This window comes from Thrips palmi, unplaced genomic scaffold (assembly GCF_012932325.1).
Source record: "Thrips palmi isolate BJ-2018 unplaced genomic scaffold, TpBJ-2018v1 HiC_scaffold_19, whole genome shotgun sequence".
NCBI classification, from domain to species: domain Eukaryota; kingdom Metazoa; phylum Arthropoda; class Insecta; order Thysanoptera; family Thripidae; genus Thrips; species Thrips palmi.
The window spans coordinates 8,982,049-8,995,062 of record NW_023144628.1 but is presented as its reverse complement, the minus strand read 5'-3'; the positions used below and the strand labels follow the sequence as shown (position 1 = coordinate 8,995,062).

General features: G+C 39.2%; 2 protein-coding genes across 3 annotated transcripts; one reads left to right on the top strand and one right to left on the bottom strand.

Annotated features, from left to right (window-relative positions):
• The first annotated feature begins 1,363 nt into the window (after positions 1-1,363).
• On the top strand, positions 1,364-10,483 carry LOC117646493 (splicing factor 3B subunit 1). Of its 2 annotated transcripts, XM_034387490.1 has the most exons (22): positions 1,364-1,394; positions 1,997-2,181; positions 2,324-2,410; positions 2,489-2,615; positions 4,960-5,039; positions 5,129-5,305; positions 5,443-5,665; positions 5,753-6,043; positions 6,158-6,298; positions 6,377-6,558; positions 6,692-6,973; positions 7,059-7,329; positions 7,422-7,654; positions 7,735-7,881; positions 7,966-8,091; positions 8,218-8,439; positions 8,559-8,741; positions 8,814-9,002; positions 9,087-9,262; positions 9,360-9,632; positions 9,710-9,926; positions 10,007-10,483. In XM_034387490.1, exons 1-22 carry the CDS (start codon positions 1,364-1,366, stop codon positions 10,163-10,165), a joined length of 4,002 nt encoding a protein of 1,333 aa, XP_034243381.1. In that variant the 3' UTR covers positions 10,166-10,483. The 2 variants fall into 2 exon arrangements, with proteins under 2 accessions (XP_034243381.1, XP_034243382.1); XM_034387491.1 differs by lacking the exons at positions 1,364-1,394; positions 1,997-2,181; positions 2,324-2,410 and adding an exon at positions 4,418-4,478 and having other exon boundaries at positions 2,601-2,615.
• Positions 10,484-10,724: 241 nt separating this feature from the next.
• On the bottom strand, positions 10,725-12,942 carry LOC117646495 (corepressor interacting with RBPJ 1). The gene is made up of 6 exons (XM_034387493.1): positions 12,678-12,942; positions 12,385-12,479; positions 12,123-12,272; positions 11,937-12,037; positions 11,580-11,847; positions 10,725-11,486 (listed from the first exon to the last, which is right to left on the bottom strand). The coding sequence occupies exons 1-6, from the start codon at positions 12,747-12,749 to the stop codon at positions 10,823-10,825; spliced, it is 1,350 nt and encodes a 449-aa protein (XP_034243384.1). The 5' UTR covers positions 12,750-12,942; the 3' UTR covers positions 10,725-10,822.
• Positions 12,943-13,014: the final 72 nt, after the last annotated feature.

Here is a 13,014-nt window from a genome sequence, read left to right as displayed (position 1 = left end):
AGCAACGGATCAGGCCCAGCGGCATAGGGCTGGCGAACTACCTTTCGCGGCGGCACTTGGTGCTTGCTCCGGCCGCCACCGCGCGGCGCTCGCGTCGTTATGGCTCTGCCCCGGCCGCTGGGCGCCTCTGCCGGCCACTGTGAGGCATGGACCGGGGACGGTTTTTCGGCTGTAAGTCCTAAACCGTTCAAATTAAATGGGTAGAGTAAGCGAGGCGATTGTAGGTCTCAGTCTAAGCTACAATCGGCTCGCTTAGCATACCCCTCTAACTGCAGCGGCCTAGGAGCTAGGACTAAAAAGCCATCTCCCGCCGGCAGCCCCAGGCCCCATGGTCCATACTACAATCACAAAAATATAAAACAATCCAGTTGCTTTCAATAAAACTGCATAATTGCGTCTCGGTATTGCATAGTTTAATTGTTATCAGGACATAAGACCATAACAGTGGCTGCATAGCCTTTTCGATTTAGAAATCAAGAACCTATAGTAATTGACGTAACTTAATTTGTAATGCCTGGCTCAAAAGCTTTGGCAAGCGAGGAAACTGTGGGAACCTAATAAAATTGGCTTCAATTTAATAACTGTGCTTGAAAGCATAAAGTAGCATTATACTCAGATTTTTTGAAAAATTAAAAAATAAAGAATCATTGACGCTTCATGTGCCATCAGGCAATACTTGAAAAGCAAACGTAAAGTCACCTTCTGACTACATCTTTAATGATTTCAGTTTTAAGTCACGACAACTGTACTGATTTGTTTCAAAAGTCTTCATTTTGACTTAAGCTTTTAAACCAGGCATCATAAAGTAAATTCCGTCAAATATCATGACTAATCGATTTCTAAAACAATGTGCATTCCAGCAATTGTAATGACACCATTTCCTAAACATATTTTAGCTGAACAATATTCAACCACAATCATGCAATTTAATTAGAAATTAATGGATTGTATAATGTTTTTCTTTATCTCTAGAGAAAAGCATAGACAGGGGCTGGGGCCTGGGGCTGCCGGCGTCGGCGGGAGATGGTTTTTCAGTCCTAGCTCCTAGGCCGCTGCAGTTAGAGGGGTATACTAAGCGAGCGGATTGTAGCTTAGACTGAGACCTACAATCGCCTCGCTTACTCTACCCATTTAATTTGAACGGTTTAGGATTTACAGCCGAAAAACCGTCCCCGGTCCATGCCTCACAGTGGCCGGCAGAGGCGCCCAGCGGCCGGGGCAGAGCCATAACGACGCGAGCGCCGCGCGGTGGCGGCCGGAGCAAGCACCAACTGCCGCCGCGAAAGGTAGTTCGGTTTTCGTGCATAGCTGATCCTCCATACCATTCTGCTCCGTGGTTTTATAAACATGAGCATTTAGCAAAATGGCGGCCGACATACCTCGGACTCACGAAGGTACAATTTATTTTCCGTATTTGCTTTACTACTCGAAAGCTATTTGCGTTAATTAGTGTTTGTAGTGAGCGAAAAACTCGTACGTGTGTGAGAGTTATCGAGTGATGTATGGGTTGTTGTTCTTACTCGAATATTGGCGAGTCCTAAATCGGCATGCCTCCTCGGTGTTTTGGCTCGTAGATGTTTAAGGATACACATACGTGACGTTTACCTTCGTAAAGATAGCTGCATTCCTCAACTACCGTCAATTTTTTCTCTGAAAACACCATGAAATTTCTGAGACGTGATTTTAGTGCAACCACTCTTTTTCTGCATGTTTTTTTTTTTTTTTCAACATAACCTTGATACGTCGCGAATAACTAACGCTTGTTTCAAATTCAAGTTTTTCATTAGAAAAGTGACCACTGTAAGAGGTGTGAACATCAGCCTATACGTAGAACTCGACCTCGAGTGTGTTAAGAACCCTACGTATACCAAGCAGTACGCTCATTTCCATCTGTTAGCTGTCTGTCACTATTGCCCCCTTATAACCACAACTAGCAGCATCATACATTTTTATTGCTGGTTGAAAATTTTTTTTACCACTATCTTTTCTTTTCCAGCTATTGAAGCCCAAATTTTAGACATTCAATCCCGGAAGAAGCAGATAGTTTCAGAAGATGGGCTCACAGAGAAGGATCGTGTTGGTCTCGGAGAAACTGGCTACTTTGACAGTGATATCTATGATGGCGGTGGTGGCAAATATGAAGGATATGTTACATCTATTGCAGCCAATGATGAAGTTGATGTAAGTTTTCTTATTTTGACATATTAGTGTGTTAAAACACATTTTTCCTCCTCCTTTCTTAAGATTTTTTCAAGGGATTTTTTGATACAAATAAAGGGCCTTTGGTCTCTTTATCATACTAATTTTAATTTAATTGATGCAGGATGATGAAGTTGATCAAGTTTCATTTACCCAAAACAAAAGACCAGGGTACACTGCACCAGCAGCCTTACTCAACGATGTTGCACAGGTATGTTTAGTGAAGCAGTTTTTGTTGAATATGGTTTGTAATTTTCATTCTAATTTAAATTTGTGTCTATCTTTGCAGGCTGATAAAGATTACGACCCATTTGCGGACAGGCGTAGACCAACGATTGCAGAAAAGGAAGATGAATACAGGCAGAAACGGAGAAGGATGATTATATCTCCTGAGAGAGTGGATCCATTTGCTGAAGGTTGGTGCTAATTTTAATCAAAAATTTAACTCTTTAGCATCTAGGATATTATGCTAGTGATCAAATGTTGTTCTCATGTTGTCAGGTTTAAATTTATAATGTTATGCTTCTCTAGATTCCCCCTCCCCCTTTTCCTCTCTCTTTTTAAGACTTAAATCTGACAACATCCTATGCTTGGTTAAATATGGCTGAGAGCTGATAAGTGAAAATAAGCTTCTTTCAAGACCAAGTTACTTTCAAGACTTAGTTTCAGAGGCTGTCCAATTCTCATTTTAAGTCACAATGATTTTTTTTTTTTTTTTTTTTTTTTGCCTATTTCTCTTTTATCTATCTCTTTTTTTTAAAAAACTTATCAGCTCTGAGCCTAGTTTGTATGGTTGTCACATCATTACAGCTGAACAAGCTTTAATTATCCATTATCCGTTCTCTTATTTAATCCAAATACTTCATGTTTATTGACTATAGTTTGAGTATTGTTTCCCTGTATGTTCAGCTGTAATAGACGGGCTTTCAACATTTTAGAGTTTTAATGACCCTGATATCACTCTAAAAGTACAATTGTTTTAACTAAGCATTTTGGACACTTGCATGTCACCCAATTTATTGATCTTATCTTTCTAAAATGTACTTTCAGTTTTCTGGAAGGAATGGTACTGTTGAAACTGCCTCTTTTTCTTTTTTTTTAGTGGCCTTGATTTTCCCTCTGAATTTTGAAAGCCCATGTTTTCCTGTTGCATGAATTATGTATTCTTGCTGATGCTACTTGTTCATTTTCTTCTTCTTAAACACAACTTTTATGCACAGGTTTTGATTGCAACATTCTAGTCTTTGTATTCACACCATTTAACTCAATCTGTATTGAAGTAAAGGTTCCTAAATTTATCCTGTACTTCCATTAAAATTATGAAATTTGAGAGGAGACATAAATTTAAAAAGGGATTCAGCAAGAATACATTACCTGGTTAGTCTTTTCTTGTTAGGGTGTGAATGGATCGGATGAGTGTGTGTATGTGAGTGCGTGTCAGTCAGCTACTATTCCATTGTCAAACAATTGAAGTTGGAGAGGTTGCCACTGGAAGGCTCCAATTGGGAGGCTCTATCATCCTGGGTTCAAATCTTCTTTTTGTAAACCCTACCTACCTCATTTTGAGTCAAAGGAAGAAGAAAAATTTCTTTGATTGAGACTCCCATTGGATCCAGAAAACTGAAACCATCTTCATTTAATGTTAACTGCTGACATCTGGATTCAGACTTTATATTAAGTAAAATGGTTGATGGTGCCTTCCAGCTAAGACATTTACATTTATGACCATGGTCTAGGTTCGCAAATTGATTTCACATACTAATAAAGGTGAATTTCTTCTCTCCCTACCCGAGGATGTCTAGCCCGAACCTGAGCTGCTCAACGGGAAGCCATCATCTCAAGTGTCTGGTGCGGGAAAGAAAGGACACCCTTGAATGCCTCATAGTTATTTTTTTTTTTTTTTGAGAGTACATACACAGATTGCCATATAATATTAATACAATATTAATGGATACCACTAGTAATTGATGAGATTAAGTAAAATGGGAGCTGAGGGCAGTTATTTTTGGTGTCTAGCTTGTGTTGCTAGCTGTTGTTTAACATAAGAAATCCCAGAATATTTTTTGAACCTTATTACAAGGTTAACTACAAAGACCTTTTATTGGTTTTCAATATCCCAATGAAACCCACAAATACTCTATCACCTTTATATATTAGATGAATGAAAGTGTGTGAGTGAGCTAACAGAAAAGCACTAATGAAACCAGATTGTTTATAGGTGCTAGCAGTTAAATGGAGATAGAAGCATCTTCTGGAAACATTTCGCCATCCGGCGTCACGTACGTACCCAAAGTGTTGCGTGCTGTGTTCACCTACTTATTTGGTCTCCTCATTTTCATTGTATTCTCTTACTGCATATTTGAAGTGTTGTGACTTGTAAAATTGAACATTCTCGTTTTACAGCTTCACTAATGTTCCCTTTTAGTTATTACAATTCTATAAGTGGTTGAACACAGCAACATTGGTATTGTCAGGGAAGCAACAATAGGAAGTGTAAACATTTTTTATCTGGTACATTATTTTATGTCGTCATACTTCCATGCAGCAATTACTTTGTCTGAAATTTGAAAACAACTGATATTTATCTTCATATTAATGTACATAGCTCTATTAATATCTTAACAAGTGGTGATTTAATCATTTCAATATTTGAATGGCACCCTGATAAACCAATCAAAGATGGCCTGTGAAGGAAGACAGGTAGTGAAACAGCATCTAATAGTTACGCCGCGTGCGTGACATTCTTTTTTGTGATTGCAGGTGGGAAGACTCCAGATGTTGGCTCCAGAACCTACACTGAGATCATGAAAGAGCAGCTTCTTCGAGGTGAAGAAACTGAGGTAAGAACCTACATGAAACTAATTTTGCTACTTTCTATGCTGCTCTCGTTTTATTAATAAAATGTTTTGTTCTGTTCAATTTGTTTCAGCTGAGGAAGAAAATTTTAGAAAAGCAAAAAGAAGGTACCTTGAAGGTAGTCAGCAGCAATGGAGATTCTGCTAAAGCTCCTCCCAAAAGGCGAGGCCGCTGGGATCAAACTGAAGATGCAGGAACTCCTTCAGAGAAGAAGAAAAAAGCCGACACCTCAGCTTGGGATAAGGAAGATGTGAGTTTTTTTTTATGCAGATGTTGTGATACCAACTTTCTGGTTTCACTTTATTTTTATTTTTTACATTGCCATCCAAGAGTGGTAGATGTATTTTACTTGTCACCTTGTTTCATAGTTTGTTCTTTCCTATTTAGTCTACACCAGCCATTTCTCGCTGGGATGAAACTCCAGGACATCCTAAAGGCTCTGAGACCCCAGGAGGAATGGCAACACCTGGAGTTAGCACGCGCATGTGGGAGCCGACTCCAGGCCATGCAACCCCAGGAGCAGTAACTCCAGGCAGGGAGACCCCAGGACACGATAAGGCAATGTCCAGCCGGAGAAACCGGTGGGATGAAACCCCTAAGACAGAGCGAGGTATGAGTGGCATTTCTTTGTGCAGGTGTTGGTTTCTTATCAAAGCTGCCATTGATTGTACTATTATTCATTATTTTTGCCTTGCAGAGACTCCGGGGCACAGCAGTGGCTGGGCTGAGACTCCTCGCACAGACAGAGCTGGAGCTGATCTCATCCAGGACACACCTGGCACAGCTAGCAAGAGGAGAAGTCGTTGGGATGAGACACCTTCTAATCAGATGACGCCTTCAGCAATGACTCCCTCTGCCATGACTCCTCACACACCAGGCACCCCATCAACACCTATGGGAACTCCTGGTGCAACACCGTCAATGATGACTCCCAGTGGTGTCACACCCACTGGCCAAAAAGCCATGGCTATGGCCACTCCCACACCAGGTATCAATACACATCACTTTAACTTAAAACAATTTTTTTGTGTGCTCTCCTTAGTGTAAGACCATATTCTCACAGGCCTCTTTCAATTAAGTGCTTTTGTTATTTGGTTTTCAGGACACCTCGTTACTATGACACCAGAGCAGATGCAAAACTACAGATGGGAACGCGAAATCGATGAACGAAATCGTCCATTGTCTGATGAAGAATTAGAATCAATGTTCCCTGTTGGGTATAAAATACTTCAACCACCAGCTGGTATGTCCAAGCTCAATTGACATTTTGTATTATTGTTTCATTTATTGTAAAAAATGTTAACTAAACTAACTTTTTCAGGATACATTCCAATTAGAACTCCAGCCCGTCGTCTGACAGCTACACCAACGCCCATCGCCGGCACTCCTCAAGGCTTCTTCATCCAAACTGAAGATAAGAGTGCCAAATATATGGACAATCAGCCGAAAGGCAACCTGCCCTTTATGAAGCCTGAAGATGCTCAGTACTTTGACAAACTCTTGGTCAGTCATGCAGTAAACTGGGCACATAAGTTCTTATTTTGAAATGTTTCTATGAGCTAAAACATTTGCAATCAGCCGTATGTATTCTAACTTTCTTAATTTACTAATTAATTCTTTTCATTCGTTCCTACAGGTTGATGTTGATGAGGAGACGCTCAGCCCTGATGAACAGAAAGAAAGAAAAATTATGAAGCTGCTGCTGAAGATTAAAAATGGTACCCCTCCTATGAGGAAAGCTGCTCTTCGTCAGATTACTGACAAAGCTAGGGAGTTTGGGGCTGGCCCCTTGTTCAATCAAATCCTCCCGCTTTTAATGTCGCCCACTTTGGAAGATCAAGAGCGTCACTTGCTGGTGAAAGTCATTGACCGTATTTTGTACAAATTAGACGACTTGGTGCGTCCTTATGTGCATAAGGTAAGTTACTAAATTTTGAAATTCTTTCATCTGGCAATTTATTTTTACATTAGTACATGGTAGACTACTAATGTTTTTATTGCAGATTCTTGTTGTTATTGAACCTCTTCTGATTGATGAGGATTACTATGCTCGTGTGGAAGGCAGAGAAATTATTTCCAATCTTGCCAAAGCAGCTGGCTTGGCTACTATGATTTCAACCATGCGACCTGACATTGATAACATCGATGAATATGTGCGCAACACTACTGCTCGAGCATTTGCTGTTGTTGCCTCTGCTTTGGGTATTCCGTCTCTCCTTCCTTTCCTGAAGGCTGTTTGTAGGAGTAAGAAGTCTTGGCAAGCAAGGCATACTGGTGGGTTTTCTTGAATCAAATATTTACTCCTTGAATTACCATTGGAATGTATGTACTTCTGAATAATAATGATGTTTCCAATTTGACTGCAGGTATCAAAATTGTCCAGCAAATTGCTATCTTGATGGGCTGTGCCATCCTACCTCATCTTAAAAGTTTAGTTGAAATTATTGAACATGGTCTTGTTGATGAGCAGCAGAAGGTGCGAACTATTACTGCTCTTGCTATTGCTGCTTTAGCTGAAGCCGCAACTCCATATGGTATTGAAAGTTTTGATTCGGTTCTGAAACCTCTTTGGAAGGGTATCCGTACTCACAGAGGAAAGGTGTGTTCAATCTTCCTACACCTGTGTGGATTAAAGTTTATGTTGTTATCTAACCTATGATTATTTTTGGTTCTTTTTAGGGTCTTGCTGCTTTCTTAAAGGCTATTGGGTACCTGATTCCACTCATGGATGCTGAGTATGCTAATTACTACACTAGGGAAGTGATGCTTATTCTAATTCGTGAGTTCCAATCTCCAGATGAAGAAATGAAGAAAATTGTATTAAAGGTAAGATATCTCATTGTCTATTCTTGTTACGTTTTGTTCTTAATAATGTACTTACCCTTCCCAAAAAAATTCTTTATATTTTAGGTTGTCAAGCAATGTTGTGGCACTGATGGTGTGGAGCCTCAATACATCAAAGATGAAATTTTGCCTCACTTCTTCAAGCATTTCTGGAACCACCGAATGGCATTGGATAGGAGAAATTACAGACAGGTATTATTATTATTATATTATTTGCATTTATCTTAAAGGTGTTTGGTTTTGATTCTTCCAATGATATTTGAATGAAATTGGTCTATGTACCAGTATGTCTCAATCTTTTATTTTATATCCTTCTAGCTTGTTGATACTACTGTTGAAATTGCCAACAAAGTTGGAGCATCTGAAATCATCAACAGAGTTGTGGATGATCTTAAAGATGAAAATGAACAGTACCGTAAAATGGTTATGGAAACTATTGAGAAAGTCATGGGCAACCTGGGTGCTGCAGACATTGACTCTCGTCTTGAAGAGCAGCTCATTGACGGTATCCTTTATGCCTTTCAAGAACAGACCACAGAAGTAAGTTCAATTGAATGGGCTAAATTAGTGTCTTAATAACTATAAAACTTCCTTTCAAACTTGGTCTTTCGTTCCGTCTATGTCTGTCGTGTCTTTATTAATATAGAATTGCCTTTCAGGATGTGGTTATGTTGAATGGTTTTGGCACTATTGTCAACCAACTGGGCAAACGAGTGAAACCCTACCTGCCTCAGATTTGTGGTACAATTTTGTGGCGATTGAACAATAAATCTGCCAAAGTGCGACAACAAGCTGCTGATCTCATTTCAAGGATAGCTGTTGTAATGAAAACCTGCCAAGAGGTAAGCAATTGTCAGGTGTAAATGAAATTTCGGACATGGTTGTTTTTTTCTTATACATTCAATGTGTTACAGGAAAAACTTATGGGTCACTTGGGTGTTGTGTTGTATGAATACCTTGGTGAAGAATACCCTGAAGTACTTGGAAGCATTCTTGGTGCTTTGAAAGCTATTGTCAATGTTATTGGTATGACAAAAATGACTCCTCCAATCAAAGATTTGTTGCCCAGGCTAACTCCCATTCTGAAGAACAGGCATGAAAAGGTAAGTCTTGCAAAAGTACCACCTCTGTCAAGTTATGTTTCATTTTTACTACACTAAGCACTTTTTATTATCTTCCCACTTCAGGTGCAAGAAAACTGTATTGACCTGGTAGGACGTATTGCTGATCGTGGACCTGAATATGTATCAGCTCGAGAATGGATGCGTATTTGTTTTGAACTCCTCGAGCTCCTAAAGGCTCACAAAAAAGCCATTAGAAGAGCTACTGTAAATACATTTGGCTACATTGCCAAAGCCATTGGGTAAGTCACCTGCACCTTTACAACAGAGTGTAACTTGAATCAAAATGCTTTTAAATAAGTTTCTTTAATTTCCTTCTCTCTTTTCCTCCTTTTACAGTCCTCACGATGTGTTGGCCACTTTATTGAACAACCTGAAGGTTCAAGAAAGACAGAACAGAGTCTGTACAACTGTGGCTATAGCCATTGTTGCAGAAACTTGTTCACCATTTACTGTTCTTCCCGCCTTGATGAATGAATACAGGGTACCAGAACTTAATGTTCAAAATGGTGTTTTAAAGTCTCTTTCATTCCTGTTTGAATACATTGGTGAAATGGGAAAAGATTACATCTATGCTGTGACACCTTTACTTGAAGATGCTTTAATGGACAGGTAATTTTCCCTTTTGTTTTGATTTGTCCATAAATCTCACCCTGTATTTCAACCTGCTTTGGTATTTTGATTTCCAGGGATCTAGTCCACAGACAAACAGCTTGTGCTGCAATTAAACACATGGCCTTGGGAGTGTATGGCTTTGGTTGTGAAGATGCACTTATTCATTTACTCAACCATGTCTGGCCTAATATTTTTGAAACTTCACCTCATCTTGTGCAAGCATTCATGGACTCCATTGAAGGAATGCGCGTAGCTCTTGGTCCCATCAAGATACTTCAATACACATTACAGGTAAAGTTTAACTATATCATGAAGTAGATTTATAAATTCTTAGAAATATGTGTACTCATAATGGTGGATGCTTGTTTCAGGGCTTGTTCCACCCAGCACGGAAAGTACGTGATGTATACTGGAAGATCTACAATTCTTTATACATTGGAGGACAAGATGCTCTTGTGGGGGGATATCCTAGGGTTGAAAATGACCCTAAAAACATTTATGCACGGTATGAGTTGGATTATGTACTGTAAAACCTCTTAGTCATACCATTGAAAGAATACATTTTCTTTACTCGGCATATTTATATGCTGGGACCAAGTGTGCCCTGCTTTCATCTTCAAATCCTTTGTCAAATGCGCCAGTCATTCAGTAATTTTATTTTTTTTAAGTTCATTTTATTTGTGACACACTGTCATGCAATGCTGTGTAGTGTGATTGTTTCATAGCATGCTAAAATTTCTTTCATGGGTGTAGTATAGAAGAAATGATGTCAAGATATGCTTTGCATTTATTATGTACATAATCCATTTGCAGAAGTATTACAACAATAAATAATTTAAAAGCACAAATCTGTAGTTTATTATCTTCAGAGGATCTTCCCAATGAACATGACATAATACAAAACTGTCCCAGTGATCACCAGAGCCCAACACATTTATCTTTTGAAACAGCACTCTAATGGACCAACCCTATGTATATTTAAGTATCTGAAAAGAATGGACACATTGGAGTGATTTAACTGAGGCAGAAATGCAACCTCCTAGGATCACACTGAAGGCAACATTTTTGACGGAGAGAAAAACAAGGCAGTTTTCAAAAAATTACATGTGTACTTTATGTACTTTATTAACCCTTCATTGTACATTTGGACATTGTCCATATTTCATGGTAACAAATTAACAAAAGCTCTAATGATATCTGTGGCTTGATTGATGTCTATTGCTCGAGTCTCGATAAGTCGGAGTTCTTGACCGGCGACGCGGCTCTCTGCTCCTTGAGCGAGATATTCTTCTGTTCCTATCTCTAGATGAGGGTCTTTCTCTCACTCTGGAACTCTTGTCATGCTTATTTCTTGAATTTAATGGCGATCCGGCAGGGGATCGGGACCGTTTCCTTGGCTCAACATTTCTGTGTCTTTTGGGATCATCTGGGTCTTCCTTGATTCTTGGAGCATACTTTCTTTTATCCTGTGATGGGCTTCTGGACCTGCTTCTACTTCTACTGTTCGATCTAGATATTCTTTTCCGAGAACTTGAGCCATTCTGGTGGTGGACATTTGTTGCTGATTTTGAGTGGTTTTGAGGTGGTCCTTCAAAGTCCATTTTACGCCCTAAGACGAAGTACAGTTCATTTTCCATGTCTTTCTTTTCTTGCTTGATTTTAACTTTATTTTCAAAGTGGTTTTCGGTGCTGTTTTGGACATTTCTTTTCCTTTTTTTCCGACTTGGGGAAGAGTCACTTTCACTTTCACTACCACCAGAATCACTCCCGTTCTTCTTTCTGGAACTTTCCTTTTTCTTCTTATCTTTCTTATTCTTCTTCTTCTTTTTCTTTTCCATTTTTTCCAGTTTCCTGCAAACGAATACCATTTGATAGGTGATGAAAAGTAGCCAATGAGTATTAACTTACTGACAGGACAAGCGCAAATAAACAAGGAGTTCTTACCTTAGAAGTTTTAATTTTTTCTTTGTAGATAGTCCTTCCAGAAACTTGAGTTCAGTTTCATTCATGTGTTCTTCATCCTCATCACTAGATGGAATGAGTTGCTGATTGGTAACATGCGAGGGTCCACCAGGCAATTCAAGTAGCCCAACAGCACCTTTTTTCATGGCAAGACCATCCTCTCTCATTTGTCTAATGAGATCTGACGGATTTAAATTGGACCCAGTCTCTCCACCTCCTGCAGCTTGATTATACATTGGACACTCCTTATCTGCAAAGAAGAGCCACAATTTTAGCAAAGGCTACTAAAGAACAAAGAAACTAAGGAAATTAGTTAGGAAAATTGTGTGGGAAACATACCAGTATTAATGTGCCCCCATTTATGACATTTGATGCATCTTACATTTCGAACTTGAATACCAAACGGCTGGTCTCTGATTTCTTGGTCACCCTTGCAATAGCTGAAATATCAAAAATTCATTAGCCAATGCCAGAACAATTTCCCCTTGTTTCAAATTACAAGTAACGTGAAGGTGTAACTGATACCTCTCACGAGGAGCATTGTATTTCCGTTGCCACTCAAACTTGAATTCTGGTTCATCATCTTCACGTTCTCTGTCTTTCTTGGTGCCAGGTGGAGGTTCATAAAGAAAATTAACACTGAGCTTTTCTTTGCTTTCTTTGCTCATAATAGCTCTGGAACAAATCAAACACGCTATAAATGGCACAAAATAATTTTAAAAAAATTAAGTTGACCAGAACAGAAACCGTTTTTGGTCATCAGAACTCTTCTTCACAAAACTCTTACTTGTTAGTATACAAGTCCTGCTCCTTTTCATATTGAACTCTGAGTTCCTCCTGCTTTTTCTTGTATGACTCTGTTTGCTGTTCAGCCATCCATACCTGAAAAAAAAAAAAAATAACAAAAATGACAGTTGTCATACATTAATTAGGAACGAAAATTGCAATCCAAGAGAAATTCAGATGATGGACAAGAAAATTAGACGGAGTGACTTGTCATATGTGACGCAATAGAGTGAAAACACTGGACTATGGGCATAAATCTAACTAAAATAAACAGAAAAACCATAATAAACATACTCGTTTGAGGTTATCTCGAGAGGCAGGATGGAAGAACTTCTTGCACATATAATTATTAAACCCTTTCCCCATTTTGAATGATGTAGGATTCTAGTGGACGGGAAAGAATGCGCTGTTTCTTGCTAATATACAAGATTCACCAAACTAGCAATGTACACACAAAACTATTTTCTTTCGCACTACGTGCTTTCTGCGACTAAACGAAGAGAGAGCGAATGAATGCTGATAGGCCATAGCCGCATTCCGCTAAGGAGTTGTGCTCAACGCGCAATCGTGCGGATTGTGCAGATCGTGCTAAAGATGAGAAATTCTACTGCTTGGACCAATCAAAGCGCGT